This window comes from Mercurialis annua, linkage group LG1-X (genome assembly GCF_937616625.2).
Source record: "Mercurialis annua linkage group LG1-X, ddMerAnnu1.2, whole genome shotgun sequence".
Lineage (NCBI taxonomy): Eukaryota > Viridiplantae > Streptophyta > Magnoliopsida > Malpighiales > Euphorbiaceae > Mercurialis > Mercurialis annua.
Window position 1 is genome coordinate 59,064,691 of NC_065570.1, and position 24,243 is coordinate 59,088,933.

The window sequence follows — 24,243 nt, forward strand, 5'->3', positions numbered from 1 at the left end:
GTATAATGGATATTCAGTGTAGTAGGGAAGTGTTATAAGGACTATATATAAATTAAATATTTATTTATAATCGATTTTTACATGGTTTGGGTGCTAAAAAGGAAAAGAAAATTGCCAATGTGAACTAGAGGAAACGGTGAATAAGTTGTTTTTGTTGAAGCTATAATAGTGAATGCAAGATCTTGTAACGGAAATTGATTTATTATTTTGATATTCAAGATGTATTATCTTTTTTTTCTATTTTAAGATGCATGTTAGGTCCTCGACAAAAAATCGAGCTAAGCGCTTTAAATACAACTTTGTGCACCGTTGTTTATTCTGAAAGAAATATGAATTTGAATCAATATGTGTATTTGATTTTGAAAAATCTTTTATACTTTTAATATACTAATTTAATATTTATAAAATATTGTATGCCTTTTGGTAAGTTTGATCATTTGTTTTAGTAAATAACTTGTGAAAGTGTTCGATTTTACAAATAGTTTACGAATAGTTTTGCTGCTAGATTGTGATTGAGTTTATGATCAAATGAATTGAGATTTATGTTTGTAATATGCCTACTTTATAATGATCCTGCGAGAGGTGCTAATTTTGTGAGATGCACCTGATTATATGTTGATTTTGAAATATGCACATGGGATATATTGTTTGGTATGTCTATATGCACTCGTGGTACTTGATTGATGGCCGGTGAAGGAATAAGGGCGTTGTGCAAATGACGAGTAAGGGATAGTCATCAAATGTGCCTAGAAGAGTTTGGTTAGGTTGCAAGTCAATGTCGTGTTCGACTTTGAGTTTGATGGATTATTAGAAGGACTGATATCACGCTGCTATATTTGATTTTTGATATTGTTTTGACTATGAATGTTGAAGGTGATTAATTTTATTATTGTTGAATATTTTATATACTTTTTGTTTATTATTTTTAATATATTTTAAATGCTTATGAAAACTTAAATGTCACGCTATTGACAAATGCGTTTGAAACTAAAAGAATTTTTTTTTATGTTTGTTATATCTGATTAACTGAGTTTTTGCTTACTATTTTTCAAACTAATCAAACTAATTTTCTTTCAGTTAGAAAAATAATAACATAACATGAAGTGGTTAGAGCATCCCTAATGGTGTTTTTTTTTTTATAATAAAGAGCATTTTCTCTTAAATAAAGAGCATTTTAAATTTAAAGATTAGTTTTTTTAATTTTATTTCAATAGACTCTCTAATTTTAACTCTTTATTTTATCTTTTTTTCAATAAATATTAATTAAATAAATTTTTTATTTTTATTTTTATATTATATTAGTAAATAATATATATATATATTAAAAAATATTTAATTTAGATTAAAAATTAAATGTAATTGATGAAATATGAAATAGGAGTGGAAATTGGATTTTCATATGTAGAAAGTCAAACTCACTCTCTTCTCTAAATATATATTCTCTAAATATATATAATAGCTAGTTCATTGGACTTATATTTTATTGTTGCACTCTTTAATTTAAAGAGTTGACTTTTTTAAAGAGTTTACTGGGTATGCTCTTATAGTAAAATTTGGAAGTGTTAGAGTTCAAGAATAGTAAGGTTGACCACATGCTTGTTAGAGTGTGGTTTTGTGTTTTATATTATGTATTTTATATGCATACAATATTTATAAATTATTTACCCTATCTTTATATATAAAGAAATTGATGTGAATTCAAAATTTGTGAGAAAGCTGGATCGAGATAATTATGGAGTTTTTTAGAATCTGCCAATTTATAAAAGGTATCCGAATTAGATGATTTTTAGGTCTAATTCGAGTAGAAACAGTCCAATAAACAAGGCTCATTAGCTTTACTATGAGTCCAAGCACTTTTAAGACCGAATTCCTTCGTTTAGGCCTTAAAAAGGGTGTTTTTGCATATACGTCTAATTTAGACTTTTATTAATTTATTTTCTATTATGCTCTGTTTAGGGTTTTTGTTTTGTTTTAGTATGTAAACAATCTTATGAGTTGTTAGAAGATAGTTTTTAGTTTTTGATGTTTTGAGATTTGATTTATTATTTTTCAAATTTCGGTATTCTTTAAATCAACGATTATTTGATGCCTTAAAGTTATCTTGTTCTTTATTGTGACTTCCGCTACATCAGTTAGTATCAGAGCTATGTTCGTTGCTGAACAAGCGAGATAACGACAAAAAAATTAAAAAAAAATATTATGAAGGAATTTTTTGATCTATATGGAGAAGAAACTATACTTTCGTCAACTGGGATTCTCCAGCAATCTATGATGATGAACATGAAAAAACTACAAAGGTAAATGATTTTTATGACGATCCGTTTTATTTAGATTTTTTGGAGTTTTCGATTCTTCCATTATTAAAGATATATTTATTGAAGATTTCATTAAACTCCGTTGGGCTGAATGGATGTCTACATCCATAAAAATGGGTAAGTATTCTGTGCTTAGAGAATATTTGCAGGCGAAAAAAAAGCATAATTACAAGTCAAATTCAAAGACGAATTTTCTCTAACCTAAAGAGAATGATGTGGATTCAAAATTTGTGGGAAAACTGGATCGAGATAATTTTGGAGTTTTCCAGAATCTGCCAATTTATAAAAGGTGTCTGAATTAGATGATTTTTAGGTCTAATTCGAGTGGAAACAGTCCAATAAACAAGCTCATTAGCTTTGCTATGAGCCAAAGCACTTTAAGGCCGAATTCCTTCGTTGAAATCCAATCCTGGAAATACAGTATTCCACTTTTTTTTACTGCTCAAGGTTTCGATACATTTAGAAATCCTTAAAAAGGGCGTTTTTGCAATTACGTCTAATTTAGACTTTTATTAATTTATTTTCTATTATGCTCCGTTTAGGGTTTTTGTTTTATTTTAGTATTTAAACAATTTTATGAGTTGTTGGAATATAGTTTTTAGTTTTTGATGTTTTGAGATTTGATTTGTTATTTCCCAAATTTCGGTATTCTTTGAATCAACGATTATTTGATGCCTTAAAGTTATCTTGTTGTTTATTGTGACTTCCGCTACATCAGTTGATATTTGAGCTGCGTTCATTGCTGAACAAGCGAGATAACGACAAAAAATAAAAAAATAAAATATTATGGAGAATTTTTTTGATCTATATGGGGAAGAAACTTTACCTTTCGTCAACTGGGATTCTCCAGCAATCTATGATGATGAACATGAAAAAACTACAAAGGTGAATGATTTTTACGATCCGTTTTTATCTAGATTTTATGGAGTTTTTAATTATTCCATTATTAAAGATATATTTATTGAAGATTTCATTAAACTCCGTTGGGCTGAATGGATGTCTACATCTATAAAAAATGAGTAAGTATTATGTGCTTAGAGAATATTTGCAGGCGAAAAAAAGCATAATTACAAGTCAAATTCGAGGACAAATTTTCTCTAACCTGAAGAGAATGATGTGGATTCAAAATTTGTGGGAAATCTGGATCGAGATAATTATGGAGTTTTCCAGAATCTGCCAATTTACAAAAGGTGTTCGAATTAGATGATTTTTAGGTCTAATTCGAGTGGAAACAGTCCAATAAACAAGCTCATTAGCTTTGCTGTGAGCCCAGGCACTTTTAAGGCCGAATTTCTTCGTTTAGGCCTTAAAAAAAGGGCGTTTTTGCAATTACGTCTAATTTAGACTTTATTAATTTATTTCCTATCATGCTCCGTTTAGAGTTTTTGTTTTGTTTTAGTATTTTAAACAATCTTATGAGTTGTTGGAAGATAGTTTTTAGTTTTTAGTTTTTGATATTTTGAGATTTGATTTGTTATTTTTTAAATTTTGGTATTCTTTGAATCAACGATTATTTGATGCATATTGCCTAATATTCTTTTATTTGAATCAATAGGTTTTAGAAGTTAATTGCTGACACTATTTTATAATCAACAGCATTTAAAGTTATCTTGTTCTTTATTGTGACTCCCGCTATATCAGAAACTTTCATATGTATTCATGGTGCGTTTATTCTGTTTTAATTTTTTCAACATAGTTTTCAAATACTGATAGTTTGTTATATAAAAGTGGTATACGGATTCAATATAAATTTTATCATATACTACAGTTTCGTTTATAAATATTGATTTTAGTTTAAAATAATACCAATTGATACCGACCTAATAATATTCGAACTCCAAGCATCGCCTAACGAATGCTATGCTCGCCCAACGAGTCTCCAAACCTCCCATCGCCCATGTCTGTCTCGGGCGGACTCATCCAGGTCTGCCATCTAGGCGACCTCATCCACTCCGTTCCCTGACACCCACTACCCGGTATAATCGGGAACGTGCCTTCACCATTATCAATAATCGTGGGGCAAACCCACGATTTACCAGATAACCACCGCCTTAAACTCATTATAAAAGGAAGCCACCGAATGCTGAGAAGGGTAAGCAAAATCAGACTTAAATACTCTTACATTCATTTACCTACCAAAAAACCCTCTTTGACTTAAGCATCGGAGTGGCTTTCAGGCTGAGCAAGCCTGAGGTCCTTTGAGCTTATATTTGTTACTTGTGCAGGAAAAACAGTACGGGCGACCCTTTAAAGATCGACCTGTATCATTTGGTGCGGTGAACGTGGAACTTATTAGTTTCGTCGTTCCTTTTAGATACTTTTCAGAATTCGCTTTTTCAAGAATGGATCCCCCAGGAGACAATACTCTACCAGCCACCAACCGAGAAGACAGGGAAACAGAACCACCGGCCCTAAACCTGTTTCCCCCAACCAGCGAAGAAGGAGAAACCAGCGACCCCCTGGCGATAAGACAGACGATACCTCCGATAGCCATAGCACCTGATGGAGAGCCAATCAACAACCAAGCAATGTTCAAGGCTTTCCTAGAAATCACCAGTCTACTCAAAGACATCAAACAGAGTATCTCGTTAAAACCGCCAGAGCAGGGATCAGCGAAATCACCAGTACAGAAGTTAACGTCAACCATGGACAAGGGAAAAGAACCGATGCGAGAGGAAGATGCCCCTGAAAATTCCGCAAGGAAACAAAATGCCCCCATCATAATTCCAGACGAAGAACGTTGGATGGATGAACAACACACCCTCAAAGGCGGAGAAGAGCATCTGGAGGAAAAAGTCCGTCAAGTCATGAGCAGGCTTGGAATAAGATGTGAAGACGTGGACATCTCTCTTCGAAGTGACTCACCACTCGCGGATTTCATCATCTCTCACGAGTTCCCTACAAAGTTCAGATACCCCCCAAATTTGGAGTCATACGATGGAACAGGCTGTCCCAAGAGCCATATTCACAAATTCCAAGCGGTGATCAATGTTCAGACAAACTTGGATCACGTACTATGCAAACTTTTTCCTACTACCTTAAAAGGTCTGGCGCAGGAATGGTACCAGAGTTTAAAGCCAGGATCAGTGCTGACGTTCAAACAATTCTCAGGACTATTCCAGGCTAGATTCGTAGCATGCATCCCTCAAAAGAAGCTATCCACAGATCTGCTGGCCATCATGCAATGGGAAGGAGAGACACTCAGGAAGTATGTAGAAAGATTCAATAAGGAGGCGATGCAGATAGAAGACCTGAGCCAGGAGATCGCCTACACAGCATTACTCAATGGAACTACCAACTCCGACCTACGAAAGGAATTATTGGCTAAATCGCCAAAATCATTTACCACACTGATGACCATCGCACATACACAGATCAGAGTGGATGATGGCCAGAGAGAGATAGAGAATCGCCTCGGACGGGCAGAAGAACGAACGTTTGCAGAAAGAAGAAATGGGGACAGGTCGCCCATAGGAAAGAGGTTCGGAGAAAAAGGCAACGACCATTTCAGAAATAAAAGAAAAAAAGACGAAGATAGGCGATATACGCCCCTGAACACGACCAGAACCAACGTACTGTTTTGGGTAAAAGACAGCCGAGAGAAGGTCAGATGGCCAAGGAAGATGAACGCTGCGTCAGCCAGCAAAAGAGACAATAGCAAATACTGTGAATTTCACAGAGACAACGGCCACACCACAGATGAATGCTGGCACTTGAAGGAGGAGATAGAGAAGCTGATAGAAAGGGGATCCCTTTCCCAGTTCGTAAAAAGGGACACCGAAGCCAGAGAAACGGAATCAGAAAGAAAGAAAGAGCGGAAAGAAGAAATCAGCAGAAGACCCAGACCAGAGCCAGCAGGCGTGGTTAACGTAATAATGGGCGGATCGACCGGAGGAGACAGCAATACTACAAGGAAGAAAGCTGCAAGAACAGTCTACTCGGTTAGCCCGGGTGCACCGAATGCTAAGAAATTCAGAAGTGTATCTTTTTCGGAGGTCGATAGTCATGGCTTATCAGTCCCCCATGAGGACGCCCTAGTTGTCAAGGGGCGACTCAACAATTTCGAGGTTTCTCGGATGCTCGTAGACACGGGAAGTTCGGTAAACATGATTACGATGGAGGTGTTCGGCAGAATTGGACTCAAGAAAGAAAATTTGACACATGTCTCTACTCCACTAGTGGGACTAGGAGGCAAATCTGTACAGGTGGAAGGATCACTGGAAATAAGCATCCAACTGGGGGATGGAGAGATCTACAAAGAGATCCGAGCAGAATTCATGGTGGTCAATATGGATTTCGCATACAACGCAATTCTCGGAAGGCCACTCTTGCACGATACATGCGCATCCATTTGCATGAGGTACCTACTAATGAAAATCCCAACCAGAGAAGGCGATGCCGAAGTCAGAGGATGCCAAAAGTCAGCCAGAGAAGCATACTTTACAGCTCTCAGGAAAGTACATATAACTTTGCCAGTACTAACAATGGAACCTCCAGAGAAGAAGGAAAGGGCGGAGCATTATGGGCGAACTGAGAAAATCGAATTATCCCCAGGAAAGGAGATAGAAGTGGGAGATGAGCTAGAAGAAGAAATCAAGCGATCTCTGACCGAAAACCTCAGATCGCTTGGAGACTCCTTTGCCTGGACAACAGACGAATTGATCGGAGTAGACCCGGACGTCATATGTCATCGGTTAAACATAGCGACCGACGCGAAGACAGTAATACAAAAGAAGAGAAGGCACTCGCCCGAAAAACAACTCGCCATCGCAGAAGAGATCGCCCGGTTAAAAGCAGCAAACGTGATCAAAGACGCATATTACCCCAAGTGGGTAGCAAATGTGGTGATGGTAAAAAAGTCCAATGGCACTTACCGAATGTGCGTGGACTTCACAGATCTGAATAAAGCATGTCCCAAAGATAGTTTCCCACTTCCACACATTGATCAGTTAGTAGACTCCACAGCAGGTCACGCCCTCTATACATTCCTAGATGCCAAGGCGGGATATCACCAGATACCCATGGCACCTGAAGATCAGGAGAAGACGGCCTTCATAACAGACCAGGGATTATTTTGTTACAAGATGATGCCCTTCGGTCTGAAGAACGCAGGAGCCACATATCAGCGGCTGGTGAACTCAATATTCAGAGATCAGATAGGAAAACACATGGAAGTTTATGTGGATGACATGATTATCAAGAGCATCCGAGCTGAAGACCACCCAACAGATGTGAAGATAGTCCTGGAGACGCTAAAGAGATACCAGCTAAAACTCAATCCGGAAAAGTGCGTATTCGGAGTACCGGCAGGCAAGTTCTTGGGGTACATGGTCTCTCAGAGGGGTATCGAGGCTAACCCAGATAAAATCGAAGCGGTCTTAAAGATGACACCGCCACGGAGCATACATGAAGTCCAGAAGCTCAACGGCCGGATCACGGCTCTAGGACGGTTCATGTCCTGCTCGGCAAAACGATGCCTGCCTTTCTTCAAAACCCTGAAACAGATCAAGAACTTCACATGGACCGCAGAATGCCAGCAGGCGTTTGAAGAATTGAAAAGCTTCCTATCCTCGCCCCCACTGTTGGCGAGACCGGATCCGGGCGACGTGTTATATTTATACATCTCTTGCTCTGACGAAACAATAGCAGGAGTATTGGTGTCAGAAAAAGGAGGCGAACAATACCCGATCTACTACATCAGCAAAGTACTCAGAGATGCGGAGCTGAGATACCCGAAGTTGGAGAAGCTGGCGCTATGCGTATACACCGCCACCATCAAGCTCCGACATTACTTCGAAGGGCACCAAGTCATTGTACGGACCGACCAACCACTACGAAAAATCCTCCAGAAGGCAGAGACAAGTGGACGCATAGCAGAATGGGCCGTCAAAATAGGAAGTCTGGGCGTTATCTATGAAGCTCGGAAAGCACTGAAAGCACAAGCACTAGCCGACTTCTTCGCTGAACTAACATTCAAAGAACCCATGGAGGACAAAACGACTCCCTGGGAGATGCACGTCGATGGAGCAGTTTGCGGAGAAGGAGCAGGCATCGGAGTAGTGCTCAAAGGACCAGGAAGAATCCAAATGGAATACTCAGCAAGACTCGAGTTTCCAGCCTCCAACAATGTTGCGGAATATGAGGCGCTGATAACAGGGTTGCAACTATGCGAAGAGCTCAACATCTCCGAAGTCCAGATCTGCAGTGATTCACAACTGGTTGTGAACCAAGTCTCGGGGAACTTCGAAGTAAAGGAAGCTACATTGAAGAAGTACGCCAAGCAGGCCAAAACCTTCTTTGCCAATAATGGGCGATCCTGGTCGCTACAGCAAATACCCAGAGCAATGAATGGAAGATCAGACGAATTGGCAAAGTGGGCAGCAACAAAGAATTACGACTCAATGAGAAACATTCCTCATGAAATCAAACGACAGCCTAGCTTTCAAGAAGAAATTGAGAAAGGCGAAGTACTGATGGTAGAAGGGGAAGAAACCTGGATGTCCCCCCTCACAGCATACCTGGCTAATGGAATACTCCCCGAGGATAAGAAGGAAGCCAAAAGGATAGTGATACTTTCATCAAAGTTCGGAATATACAACGGCCAGCTGTACAAACGGTCATTCACCCATCCCTGGCTAAGATGTGTGAACAAAGAAGAAGGGGAGTACATCATGAAAGAATTACATGAGGGGACCTGCGGAGCACATGACGGAGCATCAACACTGGTCAGGAAAGCACTGCTACAAGGCTATTATTGGCCCACGATGAAAGAACAAGCTACAACGCTAGTAAGGGGATGCTGGCCTTGCCAGCAACATGCCTTGGTACCAAGAAAGCAAGCTTCAGAAATGAAACCCATCGGCAGTGCATGGCCGTTCGCCCAGTGGGGTATGGACATCCTGGGACCTCTCCCTTTGGCCACAGGACAACGGAAGTTCCTAGTAGTGGCAATCGACCACTTCACCAAGTGGATAGAAGCGGAACCACTGGCAAAAATCACACAACAACGCATAACTAACTTTTTCTTTAGATCTATCTTGTGCAGGTTTGGAATACCGAAGGTGCTGATCACAGACAACGGAAAGCAGTTCGACTCAGCAAAGTTTAGAAAGTTTTGTGCCGAGTATCAGATCGACCTAAGGTTCACTTCGGTTTATCATCCACAATCGAATGGGCAAACCGAAGTGGCCAACAGAATCCTACTGGCCGGACTAAAAAGAAGACTAGACGAGTGCAAAGGAAGATGGGTAGAAGAACTCTACAGTGTCCTATGGAATTACCGTACCACCCCTAGAGAATCAACGGGCGAAACTCCATTCGCCCTAGCCTATGGAACGGAGGCTGTAATCCCTGTAGAGATCGGCGCACCCACGCCAAGGACAGAAGACAACCAGCTAAACCTAGAAGAAAACGAAGAAGAGCTCAGGAACAATCTAGATCTCCTGGTTGAAAAAATCAACAGATCAGACATCAGGATGGAAGCCTACAGACAAAAGATGGCCAAACATTTCAACAGCCATGTAAAGAAAAGAAAATTCAAACTAGGCGACCTAGTCATGCGAAAAACCGAAGTCAAAAAAGGAGAAGCAGGAAGTGGAAAACTGCAGCCAAACTGGGAAGGACCTTACACCATCAGCGAGGTCATCAAAGAAGGAACATTTAAACTCACCAACTCCATGGGAAGAATCATACCAAGGACATGGAACGCCAACAACTTGAGGAAAATTTAGTCCCAATGGGTCGCCATCAAACATGATTAGTTACTTTAAGAAGTAGTATAATTAGTCAAGAAGTGTTCAGTTTCAATATTGTATTTCAATTCCTCCAAGTGATGTTTAATCACAGCATTATTTCAATTTCCACAAGTGATATTTCATCACATTAATGTATTTGAATTTATGCAAGTATTTTAATTTACCCTTGCTCGGACAAGGAATTTCCACAGATATCATCTCTTTACCATAGTTGCTGATTACTTAAAATATTTCCAAAGAGGAGAACTGACGAGTTCATTCCCAAAAAAGGAAAATACACAGTCCAAATATATATATCGCCTAAAATAAAGAGAACATAGAAGCTAACTGTCTCAAAAATAAAGAAGGCAAAAAAGATATATATTAAAAAGAAGGCAAATGCCCCACAGAAATTACAAAGGAAAATAAAATTCCTGACAAAAGAAAAGATACAAGTGTACAAAGTGCATAACAAAAAAAAGAAGAAAGGAAAGTTCTTCCTATACAAAAAAAAAAAAAAAAAAAAAAAAAAAAAAAAGGGAATCTAAAGCTTGATGATCTCTGGCTCAACCTTCTCCGGGGCAGCCTCCTTGTTCCCATCCAAAATATTGGGGACAGATAGCCCCTCCTGCGAATCCCGCCTGGCTGAAGAAGAAGCATCGACATGAATGTTGCCAGAACGGGTGGGAGAAGGGACATCGGCAAGGCTAAGAGGATCGGACCCTGGAAGGATAGACTCCAGGTCAGAAGGCCGATCCAATAAGTCCAGAGCAGCAAAAGGTCGCTCCGAAGATATAAGCAAGCCGAAGTCCTTCTCCTCAGGACTACCCCCCAAACCGGGAACAAGAGGCTTCTCGCCAGCCTTGGCAGGTTCCTGGACCCCTTGGGCAGGCTGTTCGGCAACCTCAGCAGCACCTCCACCATTTTCAGACTTGATGGAGACAAACAAGTCCTGGGGAGAATCTGGCTCACTCTCACTGTTAATCCCCTCGGGAAAGCCATATAAGAATTCAACGTCCCCATCAGGATGACGCTCCAAGTAGGTACCCACGATGGCTTCAGTGAAGTCAGTCAGATCATTGGCTAGCTGGGCGGTGTTACGGCGACGCCTCTCCTTCTCACGAATCAGCCTGCCTCGCTTCAAATAAAGCCTCTTCTCAGCAACTGAGACTTTATCTTTTCTTTACATGGCTGTTGAAATGTTTGGCCATCTTTTGTCTGTAGGCTTCCATCCTGATGTCTGATCTGTTGATTTTTTCAACCAGGAGATCTAGATTGTTCCTGAGCTCTTCTTCGTTTTCTTCTAGGTTTAGCTGGTTGTCTTCTGTCCTTGGCGTGGGTGCGCCGATCTCTACAGGGATTACAGCCTCCGTTCCATAGGCTAGGGCGAATGGAGTTTCGCCCGTTGATTCTCTAGGGGTGGTACGGTAATTCCATAGGACACTGTAGAGTTCTTCTACCCATCTTCCTTTGCACTCGTCTAGTCTTCTTTTTAGTCCGGCCAGTAGGATTCTGTTGGCCACTTCGGTTTGCCCATTCGATTGTGGATGATAAACCGAAGTGAACCTTAGGTCGATCTGATACTCGGCACAAAACTTTCTAAACTTTGCTGAGTCGAACTGCTTTCCGTTGTCTGTGATCAGCACCTTCGGTATTCCAAACCTGCACAAGATAGATCTAAAGAAAAAGTTAGTTATGCGTTGTTGTGTGATTTTTGCCAGTGGTTCCGCTTCTATCCACTTGGTGAAGTGGTCGATTGCCACTACTAGGAACTTCCGTTGTCCTGTGGCCAAAGGGAGAGGTCCCAGGATGTCCATACCCCACTGGGCGAACGGCCATGCACTGCCGATGGGTTTCATTTCTGAAGCTTGCTTTCTTGGTACCAAGGCATGTTGCTGGCAAGGCCAGCATCCCCTTACTAGCGTTGTAGCTTGTTCTTTCATCGTGGGCCAATAATAGCCTTGTAGCAGTGCTTTCCTGACCAGTGTTGATGCTCCGTCATGTGCTCCGCAGGTCCCCTCATGTAATTCTTTCATGATGTACTCCCCTTCTTCTTTGTTCACACATCTTAGCCAGGGATGGGTGAATGACCGTTTGTACAGCTGGCCGTTGTATATTCCGAACTTTGATGAAAGTATCACTATCCTTTTGGCTTCCTTCTTATCCTCGGGGAGTATTCCATTAGCCAGGTATGCTGTGAGGGGGGACATCCAGGTTTCTTCCCCTTCTACCATCAGTACTTCGCCTTTCTCAATTTCTTCTTGAAAGCTAGGCTGTCGTTTGATTTCATGAGGAATGTTTCTCATTGAGTCGTAATTCTTTGTTGCTGCCCACTTTGCCAATTCGTCTGATCTTCCATTCATTGCTCTGGGTATTTGCTGTAGCGACCAGGATCGCCCATTATTGGCAAAGAAGGTTTTGGCCTGCTTGGCGTACTTCTTCAATGTAGCTTCCTTTACTTCGAAGTTCCCCGAGACTTGGTTCACAACCAGTTGTGAATCACTGCAGATCTGGACTTCGGAGATGTTGAGCTCTTCGCATAGTTGCAACCCTGTTATCAGCGCCTCATATTCCGCAACATTGTTGGAGGCTGGAAACTCGAGTCTTGCTGAGTATTCCATTTGGATTCTTCCTGGTCCTTTGAGCACTACTCCGATGCCTGCTCCTTCTCCGCAAACTGCTCCATCGACGTGCATCTCCCAGGGAGTCGTTTTGTCCTCCATGGGTTCTTTGAATGTTAGTTCAGCGAAGAAGTCGGCTAGTGCTTGTGCTTTCAGTGCTTTCCGAGCTTCATAGATAACGCCCAGACTTCCTATTTTGACGGCCCATTCTGCTATGCGTCCACTTGTCTCTGCCTTCTGGAGGATTTTTCGTAGTGGTTGGTCGGTCCGTACAATGACTTGGTGCCCTTCGAAGTAATGTCGGAGCTTGATGGTGGCGGTGTATACGCATAGCGCCAGCTTCTCCAACTTCGGGTATCTCAGCTCCGCATCTCTGAGTACTTTGCTGATGTAGTAGATCGGGTATTGTTCGCCTCCTTTTTCTGACACCAATACTCCTGCTATTGTTTCGTCAGAGCAAGAGATGTATAAATATAACACGTCGCCCGGATCCGGTCTCGCCAACAGTGGGGGCGAGGATAGGAAGCTTTTCAATTCTTCAAACGCCTGCTGGCATTCTGCGGTCCATGTGAAGTTCTTGATCTGTTTCAGGGTTTTGAAGAAAGGCAGGCATCGTTTTGCCGAGCAGGACATGAACCGTCCTAGAGCCGTGATCCGGCCGTTGAGCTTCTGGACTTCATGTATGCTCCGTGGCGGTGTCATCTTTAAGACCGCTTCGATTTTATCTGGGTTAGCCTCGATACCCCTCTGAGAGACCATGTACCCCAAGAACTTGCCTGCCGGTACTCCGAATACGCACTTTTCCGGATTGAGTTTTAGCTGGTATCTCTTTAGCGTCTCCAGGACTATCTTCACATCTGTTGGGTGGTCTTCAGCTCGGATGCTCTTGATAATCATGTCATCCACATAAACTTCCATGTGTTTTCCTATCTGATCTCTGAATATTGAGTTCACCAGCCGCTGATATGTGGCTCCTGCGTTCTTCAGACCGAAGGGCATCATCTTGTAACAAAATAATCCCTGGTCTGTTATGAAGGCCGTCTTCTCCTGATCTTCAGGTGCCATGGGTATCTGGTGATATCCCGCCTTGGCATCTAGGAATGTATAGAGGGCGTGACCTGCTGTGGAGTCTACTAACTGATCAATGTGTGGAAGTGGGAAACTATCTTTGGGACATGCTTTATTCAGATCTGTGAAGTCCACGCACATTCGGTAAGTGCCATTGGACTTTTTTACCATCACCACATTTGCTACCCACTTGGGGTAATATGCGTCTTTGATCACGTTTGCTGCTTTTAACCGGGCGATCTCTTCTGCGATGGCGAGTTGTTTTTCGGGCGAGTGCCTTCTCTTCTTTTGTATTACTGTCTTCGCGTCGGTCGCTATGTTTAACCGATGACATATGACGTCCGGGTCTACTCCGATCAATTCGTCTGTTGTCCAGGCAAAGGAGTCTCCAAGCGATCTGAGGTTTTCGGTCAGAGATCGCTTGATTTCTTCTTCTAGCTCATCTCCCACTTCTATCTCCTTTCCTGGGGATAATTCGATTTTCTCAGTTCGCCCATAATGCTCCGCCCTTTCCTTCTTCTCTGGAGGTTCCATTGTTAGTACTGGCAAAGTTATATGTACTTTCCTGAGAGCTGTAAAGTATGCTTCTCTGGCTGACTTTTGGCATCCTCTGACTTCGGCATCGCCTTCTCTGGTTGGGATTTTCATTAGTAGGTACCTCATGCAAATGGATGCGCATGTATCGTGCAAGAGTGGCCTTCCGAGAATTGCGTTGTATGCGAAATCCATATTGACCACCATGAATTCTGCTCGGATCTCTTTGTAGATCTCTCCATCCCCCAGTTGGATGCTTATTTCCAGTGATCCTTCCACCTGTACAGATTTGCCTCCTAGTCCCACTAGTGGAGTAGAGACATGTGTCAAATTTTCTTTCTTGAGTCCAATTCTGCCGAACACCTCCATCGTAATCATGTTTACCGAACTTCCCGTGTCTACGAGCATCCGAGAAACCTCGAAATTGTTGAGTCGCCCCTTGACAACTAGGGCGTCCTCATGGGGGACTGATAAGCCATGACTATCGACCTCCGAAAAAGATACACTTCTGAATTTCTTAGCATTCGGTGCACCCGGGCTAACCGAGTAGACTGTTCTTGCAGCTTTCTTCCTTGTAGTATTGCTGTCTCCTCCGGTCGATCCGCCCATTATTACGTTAACCACGCCTGCTGGCTCTGGTCTGGGTCTTCTGCTGATTTCTTCTTTCCGCTCTTTCTTTCTTTCTGATTCCGTTTCTCTGGCTTCGGTGTCCCTTTTTACGAACTGGGAAAGGGATCCCCTTTCTATCAGCTTCTCTATCTCCTCCTTCAAGTGCCAGCATTCATCTGTGGTGTGGCCGTTGTCTCTGTGAAATTCACAGTATTTGCTATTGTCTCTTTTGCTGGCTGACGCAGCGTTCATCTTCCTTGGCCATCTGACCTTCTCTCGGCTGTCTTTTACCCAAAACAGTACGTTGGTTCTGGTCGTGTTCAGGGGCGTATATCGCCTATCTTCGTCTTTTTTTCTTTTATTTCTGAAATGGTCGTTGCCTTTTTCTCCGAACCTCTTTCCTATGGGCGACCTGTCCCCATTTCTTCTTTCTGCAAACGTTCGTTCTTCTGCCCGTCCGAGGCGATTCTCTATCTCTCTCTGGCCATCATCCACTCTGATCTGTGTATGTGCGATGGTCATCAGTGTGGTAAATGATTTTGGCGATTTAGCCAATAATTCCTTTCGTAGGTCGGAGTTGGTAGTTCCATTGAGTAATGCTGTGTAGGCGATCTCCTGGCTCAGGTCTTCTATCTGCATCGCCTCCTTATTGAATCTTTCTACATACTTCCTGAGTGTCTCTCCTTCCCATTGCATGATGGCCAGCAGATCTGTGGATAGCTTCTTTTGAGGGATGCATGCTACGAATCTAGCCTGGAATAGTCCTGAGAATTGTTTGAACGTCAGCACTGATCCTGGCTTTAAACTCTGGTACCATTCCTGCGCCAGACCTTTTAAGGTAGTAGGAAAAAGTTTGCATAGTACGTGATCCAAGTTTGTCTGAACATTGATCACCGCTTGGAATTTGTGAATATGGCTCTTGGGACAGCCTGTTCCATCGTATGACTCCAAATTTGGGGGGTATCTGAACTTTGTAGGGAACTCGTGAGAGATGATGAAATCCGCGAGTGGTGAGTCACTTCGAAGAGAGATGTCCACGTCTTCACATCTTATTCCAAGCCTGCTCATGACTTGACGGACTTTTTCCTCCAGATGCTCTTCTCCGCCTTTGAGGGTGTGTTGTTCATCCATCCAACGTTCTTCGTCTGGAATTATGATGGGGGCATTTTGTTTCCGTGTGGAATTTTCAGGGGCATCTTCCTCTCGCATCGGTTCTTTTCCCTTGTCCATGGTTGACGTTAACTTCTGTACTGGTGATTTTGCTGATCCCTGCTCTGGCGGTTTTAACGAGATACTCTGTTTGATGTCTTTGAGTAGACTGGTGATTTCTAGGAAAGCCTTGAACATTGCTTGGTTGTTGATTGGCTCTCCCTCAGGTGCTATGGCTATCGGAGGTATCGTCTGTCTTATCGCCAGGGGGTCGCTGGTTTCTCCTTCTTCGCTGGTTGGGGGAAACAGGTTTAGGGCCGGTGGTTCTGTTTCCCTGTCTTCTCGGTTGGTGGCTGGTAGAGTATTGTCTCCTGGGGGATCCATTCTTGAAAAAGCGAATTCTGAAAAGTATCTAAAAGGAACGACGAAACTAATAAGTTCCACGTTCACCGCACCAAATGATACAGGTCGATCTTTAAAGGGTCGCCCGTACTGTTTTTCCTGCACAAGTAACAAATATAAGCTCAAAGGACCTCAGGCTTGCTCAGCCTGAAAGCCACTCCGATGCTTAAGTCAAAGAGGGTTTTTTGGTAGGTAAATGAATGTAAGAGTATTTAAGTCTGATTTTGCTTACCCTTCTCAGCATTCGGTGGCTTCCTTTTATAATGAGTTTAAGGCGGTGGTTATCTGGTAAATCGTGGGTTTGCCCCACGATTATTGATAATGGTGAAGGCACGTTCCCGATTATACCGGGTAGTGGGTGTCAGGGAACGGAGTGGATGAGGTCGCCTAGATGGCAGACCTGGATGAGTCCGCCCGAGACAGACATGGGCGATGGGAGGTTTGGAGACTCGTTGGGCGAGCATAGCATTCGTTAGGCGATGCTTGGAGTTCGAATATTATTAGGTCGGTATCAACAAAATAGTTGAATTTTTTTTCTTTAGCAAAAATTCAAAAAAAAAATTATTTCTTTAACAAATTCAAAAGTTTGAGATATTATTATAGTTTAATTTTTTTGTTTATGAGAATTACTATTTTTTAAAAACATTATTGAATTTTTGTTAAACGAACTTTTCATTCAGTCATGATCATTATTGAATTTTAAAAGTTACTCCCTCCGTCCCGTTTAAGAAGGGACAAATGAGTTTTGCACAAAGATTAATAAAATAAGACAATATTTTATTTTATCATGTCTACCCCTATTTATTAGTATAGTTTCTCCTAATAATAGTATAGATTTATTGTAAATTGAGTTGCATTTAATATATAGTGAAATAACTAAAGGGATAAAAGTGGAAGTTCAATATAAATTGGCACAAAAAACACGATATGGCCTTCTTAGATGGGACAAATAAAAATGGGATATGTCCCTTCTTAAACGGGACGGAGGGAGTATTATTTTTGAAAATTAGATAAAATAATTTTAAAAGGAAAAAAAACATTATGATCAGGTTCAGTTAGAAATAATATATTTTACAAATTTCTCTTGACATTAATTTTAAAAGAAGCAGTAAACTGAAAAAATAAAAATAGAACAAATAAAGAAAATTGAGATAAAGAATTTAATTTAACAAGTAATTAAAAGAACAAAAAGAAGTAAAATGTAATTACGTGGGTTAACATACATAGATAATAGAGATTTAGCCTATTAGCATTAATTAACACCATTTTCCAATAAATGTGTGTTTTTCGTGTGCTAACCACTTCGTGTTGTATAGCATTTCTCAAGAAGAAATTAATAAAATATGCTATTTTGAAGAAAAACTGTTGGCAGCAGATGTAAACATATTTTTAACTCTCTTCCAAAGAAAATGTGGGGCGGGTTTAGTTCCGCTCATATAACTTTTGCTTTCATACACCATTTATCTTAGATAAAATTGAAATAATTAATTGAAATGGAATTCAAATTATATTTCCTAAATCAAACAGATAAAATTAAATTCAAATTGATAAATCTAAAAACTATTTTGGCATATTTCGGTTTAAATTCGTATAAGATGCTTGTTATGATATTTTTTTGGCACACCCATTAATATAATTATCTATTAAATATTTATTAATAATTATATTAAATAAATTTTACAAGTGAATATTAAAATTAAAATACTTTTAATATATAAATATCATATAACCTCTCAAAAAGTATATAAATACCATATAAAAAAACTAAGATAGACCTAAAGCAATTATGAAAATAGAATCATTCTTTCGTTCCCAAGGTTTTCTTGCTGCATCAACATATATATATGGTGGCATATGTGTTACTAATTTTATTAAAAAAAAGGTTAATGTCAGAAAAATTCACCAACTTTACATGTTTTTTCATTTTAATCACACAGTTTAAATTTTCTCATTTTCATACACGAACTACCATTTTTTCTCAAATTCATACACGATGGTGAGGTGTCACGACTCCATTGGTGTAATTAGCTGAGGTGGAGGTCAATTTACACCAATAAATGAGTGTCACCTCATCACCGTGCATGAATTTGAGAAAAGGTGATAGTTCGTGCATGAAAATGAGAAAATTTAAACTACGTGATTAAAATGAAAAAACATGTAAAGTTCGTGATTTTTTTTTGACATTAACCCTTAAAAAAACCTAAGATAAATCTAAGGCAAAAATACTTAAAAACCCCCCACCTTTGACTTTGTTTTCAATTGCACCACCACGTAGGAGAATTTTCAATTACACCCTATTTAGGGTTTTCAGTTTTCGTCTGTACCCCAATTGACTAAAATGACCTCTTTTTATTTAGAAAAAAGTTTAAATTAATCCTTCATATACTAATTTATTTATTTATTTCAAATGGAAAAAATAATGATACAATCCCTCTATTTAGTTGGTTTTAATAATTTTATCATTAAATTAATTAAATTATTAATTTTTTTTATTTTTGGGTACAGATGAAAACTGAAAACCCTAAATAGGGTATAATTGAGAATTCTCCTAGGTGGTGGTGGAATTGAAAAAAAAATCAAAGGTGGGGGAGTTTTTAGTATGTTTGCCTAAATCTAAAGCAAGTATCATGTATCGAAATAGCAACACATATACCACCATGTATATGTTGGTGCAATAATAGAATCATTCTTTCATTCCCAAGGTTTTCTGGTGCAATAATGATGGTACTATGTATCTTACTCATAAAATATCGATCTAAGTCTATTAGTGTGGAACCTACAACATCCTATCTCTAAACAATTAAAATGGATAAAAGTATTGATATGTTCAATTTAAAATTGAATTTTAAAATGTAAATATAAAATATTATTCATAAAAAAGTATTAACTAATACTTTTGCAATTCTAATCATGCAAAAATCATAAAAATACTCCCTCCGTTTTTATTTAATTGTCGCTTTTAGCTCAATTGCTATTATTAAAAAATTATCTAATTTATCTTAAATTATAAAGATAAAGACTAATATGACTTCATTTATTAACTCCATTAATTAAAAATTTAGTTTTGAAAATAAAATTATTAACCCACCAGTGAAAAGTTTAACTTTAAAAGTTGAACTATTATTTAATGAAGTAATTTAATGAAAAAATTATACTTGGAATACAATTATATAAGTCACATATAAATTTTAAAGTAACAACTATTGATAAACAAATATATTTATCTAAAACAACTACTAAAAAAGAACAGAGGGTGTATATAGCTTTAAAATTAATTTAAAGGCCTAATTAATATCATTTAAAAAATATTAAACCATTAATTTTTTTTATATTGGCCTAAACTTTTAGGAACATTAATTTTAGTCTAACTTTAATAAATAATTCGATTAAAAAATAAATATTTAGTCATAGTTTAAAAAAATACAAAAAATTAATTTTTATAAATATATATGTTTGGTGATTGAAATTTATTTACAAAAAACAGACTAAAAATTATATTTTTAAGGCCTAATTATTTTAAAAAAATCCACCTTATAATATTTTTTCGTTTATACCATGACCAAGGAAAAAGTTCATTTGTACCCTATTTTTGATTTTTCGTTTTCAACTGTACCCCGAAGTACTAAATTGATCTATTTTCATATACAAAAAAGGCTAAAATAATCCATCAAATTTAACTATTATTCTAATAAGACATTAATCATATTAATTGTACAAAAATACCTTCTTTTTCAAAAAAAAATTAAATTGATAATAAATATTTAATTTATATAATAAACAAGTATCTTAACCGTAATAAAAATTAAAATTTACGTAAAAAATTTATTTTTTTTTTAAATTTTCCAGGCTCCTCCTCGAAGGAGGAGGAGCTCAGCTCCTCCTTCCATGGAGGAAGGAGCATATCTGCTTCTTCTTCCATGGGAGGGAGGAGCAGCGTGCTCCTTCCTCCCATGGGGGAAGGAGCGAGTTGCTCTGCTCCTTCCCCCATGGGAGGAAGGAGGGCTCCTCCGAGAGGAGGAGTATCAAAACGATAAAAAAAAATTAAAAAAATTAGCGAGTTTGATAAATCAGAGAGCACGATGGTACACCGAAAAATATTTTTTTAAATAATTTAATTTATTATTAAAATATTTAAAAATAATAAATTAGAAGATTTATTTGAATATTATTAAAGTTGCAGGACTTATTTGTATTTTCTAAAATAAAAAAAAATATGGTGGAACCCTTCTATTTAGTTGGTATTAACATTTTTATCCTTAAAAATATTATATAGTCAATTGTATCCTTTTTGGGGTAGAGATAAAAATTAAAAATTAAAAAAAGGTACAAATAAACTTTTTCCTAGGTCATGGTATAAATGAAAAAATATTATAAGGTGGGTTTTTTTTAGGTCTAATCACTCAAAAACCCCTCACCTTTAAATTTTTTTTAAATTCCACCCCGACGTTGAAAATTTATCATTTTTACCCACTTTTGAATTTTCCGTTTTCAATTGTACCCCAATATTTTAATTTTTGTTAATTTTTTTACTTAAATGATGAAATTATTCAATTAATTAAGTCTAAACATGAAATTAAATTCTTTTTTATTCAAAAAAGTACAAATAAGTCCTTTATTTTTAAAAACTAACTAAAATCTATAATCAAATTAACACTAATTTAAATTCTTAATTAATTTAACTAAATTTAAATAAATTTTAAAAATATACAATTAATATATGCGAGACATGTAAAATGTTATAAACAAATTTCCAAACGCAAAAGACGTTAATTTAATTTTTCAGGGTACAATTGAAACACAAAAATGCAAAATAGGATAAAATTAACAAATTTTCAACGTCAGGGTATGATTAAAAACGGGCTAAAAGGTCGGGATTTTTTAAGACATTAGGCCTTTTTAAAAATAATTAGGCTTATTTTTAAAAAGTTAAAAAGAAAAGGATATTTTAAACAATTAAACCTAATCTCTAATCGCATGACACAATTCTCGGGTTTTTTCTTTATTGAGATTTGAGACTATATTATCCTGATTTTTGTTAGTCCTCCAAACGCATGGGAGCCCAGCTAGAAGATGTCAACATTTCTTTGACTGGCATGCACGTGAAGATCACACCTTTAGTTAGCCAAACGAGGCCCCTTCCGGCATGCTTTGTTCTAAACAATAGTACAAGAATATTTTTACTAAAATACTGGCATATTTCTCGTATATGTGTCGACATGCTTTGTATTTAAAAATAAATAATTATTATACGCTACCGTTGCATCATGTTATTCGTACAATACACTAATGATGCGTTAGTTATGTGGAAAAATTGAAAATAAAAAAATTAAATAATAAAAAAAAAAATTTCTATCACAAATGTTTATTAACTTATTATAAATATGATATGACACAATTAATTCATGTAATAAACACTCTCTAAAAATAGTCGTACTAGTATTTATTTCCCTAAAAGAAAATCTTACATTTGAGTTGAGTCTTTCTACCAACACTACAATGTTTTAAGATACTTAATTCCTTGTTTCTTTTTTTTAAGAATTAGGTATGGTTATTCTTAGTTTCTTGTAATTAGTAATAAATAATAAAGGAGTTATTTATAAAAAAAAAAAATAACTTTCACGTCTGTAACGATTTAAGCATAATTTTTAAAATTTATATAATAAAATGTCCAACTTTTCATTATTATTATTTTGACATTTTACAGTCTAGTATCATTATTTGATATTGTTACATTTATTAAAAACCGCCAAAAACGACATCATTTGATGGAAAAATAAATACTTTCATGCTAGAAATGCTAAGAAATAAAAAGTTGGATTTTTTTATCAAGTTTTAAAAGTCGTGCCTAAATTGCCACATAGCGAAAATTGAGATTTCCATTTTCAAATACCCGATAATAAAATTGAATTAATAAATAAAAATATTAAATACAATTGAATCGAGTTATATGTATCACCTGTTTTTCTTAAACTAATTTTACCCTCATCAGTATGAAAAAATTAACTTGTCTCCATAATAAAACCAATCACAACAATGCTAAAGTATTGCTTTCAACAAACCAAAACTTGGTGTATGTTGTTTCACTTTCTGGAATAGAGGTCTTGTTTGGAATCACTGGCCTATATTAAGCTTAAGCCAAATAAAATGTATGACCTTTTCTTTATTAAAAAAATAAAAATATTACACTCTTTATTTAAGTGTTATAAAAGTTAAAAACACAATAAAAAGTTTGTGCTAAACTCATGTATGATTGTGACATGTCTATTATAGTTTGTTTACACACTTTTGGCTAACTTGCTTATAATTAAGAAAAAAATATAAATTATTATAAACACATCAAATTGTGATATTAAATTGATGTGGAATATATTTTTTATAATATTTTCAATTTCAATAAATAACATGTTTTCATTCACTCTTTAACCATTTTAAATATATAAATATATAATTATAATTTACTCCCGGATGAAAATATAAATTTTCAAATTTTGATATTTTTGAATAGTGGATCTCAACTGCGAAAGTTAAAATAATAAATAATCATTTTTTTCAACTCTTATTCAACATTGTTTTAACAATTCTTATGTTACTATCTTACAAGAAAATTTTAAAAGTTTGAGATTTAATTAAAAAACAAAAGATATTTGTAGGTTAATAATTTTAAATTGTCAGACGTAAATTAAAAAAAAATCAAAAGATAAGTAGTGAAAATCATATATTACTCTCTTCGGTCTGTATTTGTACTTTTAATTTTTTAGATCCATAATATTTATCACTTTAGAATATTAAAAATATTACTATTGTTTTTTCAAGTTCATCACTTTAAATTTTGAATCGCACCTCACCACCTTTATTCCGTAAAACTAATTTAATTAAATCCATATAATTTTGATTTAAATTTAATTAAAAAAATCTCGCATACTCCGATTCTAAATCAAATATTTTATAAAAAAATTCAAAAATCGACCACCATTAATCAACTGTCGAAAAAAAAATTCCAACGATCCTTTCCATCTGTTCTTCACAACGAAGAACAGATCAAGGTTGTTCTTTTCAAAGAAGAACAACTGAGCTGTTCTTAGCTGGTGCTGTTCTTCAAAGAAGAATATTCGGAGATGTTCTTTTCAAGGAAGAACAATGGTTATTCTTTCTTGAGAAGAACATCCTGATTTTTCGCAAAAAATTTAATTTTTTTATTAAAAAATATTGAATATTTTATTAAAAATTTAATTTAATTAATTTTGTAGAACTAAAATAGTAAGGTATAAGTGAATGTGAAATTTATTAATTTTTAAAATATTTTTTTTAGAAAAGATAATTTTATTGTTAAAATTTTAATATTGAGAACTATTTAAAATATGTCTTAAAATATAAAATATTGATTTGATTTTTTTTAAATAAAAAAAAAATTAATTTAATATTTTAATGGTTCAATTGAAAATGAAAGGTGGAAATTTAAATAAAATTAGGAATTTTATAAGGTGAAGGTGCAAGGGGTTAAAAGTAGAAGATTTTTAAGGAGATTAGCATTTTTAAAACGTAAAAATTTGACATGATTTTACGACCGACCGAGGGAGTATTACGTATGGAGTGAGTACGAACAGAAAACAACACCTTATCTAATTATCTAGGGCCTGGAGTTTGCCTGATTCGGATTGGCCATGCCCATGTGAGTAAAAATGGATCAGCCAATAAGAAGAAAAGTACTTAAAAAAATGAGTCAACCATGGCTTGTTTTTTAATCCTCAAATGGACCGACAGTCAAGGGCTCATAATAAAAGAATATACCTTTGTGCATTCTATTATAAAGCT

At 37.0% G+C, this 24,243-nt stretch overlaps 2 protein-coding genes across 2 annotated transcripts in view; both read left to right on the forward strand.

The window, feature by feature from the left end:
- The first annotated feature begins 4,960 nt into the window (after positions 1-4,960).
- LOC126674025 (uncharacterized) lies at positions 4,961-10,045 on the forward strand. Its single transcript, XM_050368381.1, has 2 exons — positions 4,961-9,304; positions 9,404-10,045. Exons 1-2 carry the CDS (start codon positions 4,961-4,963, stop codon positions 10,043-10,045), a joined length of 4,986 nt encoding a protein of 1,661 aa, XP_050224338.1.
- A 6,826-nt stretch (positions 10,046-16,871) lies between these two features.
- The window catches only part of LOC126680938 (probable rhamnogalacturonate lyase B), a 34,227-nt gene continuing 26,855 nt past the window's right edge, over positions 16,872-24,243 (forward strand). Inside the window, exon 1 of the mRNA XM_056104273.1 lies at positions 16,872-16,935. Coding sequence (XP_055960248.1) covers positions 16,911-16,935 — 25 coding nt within the window. The 5' untranslated portion in view covers positions 16,872-16,910. The remainder of the gene's footprint in view (positions 16,936-24,243) is intronic.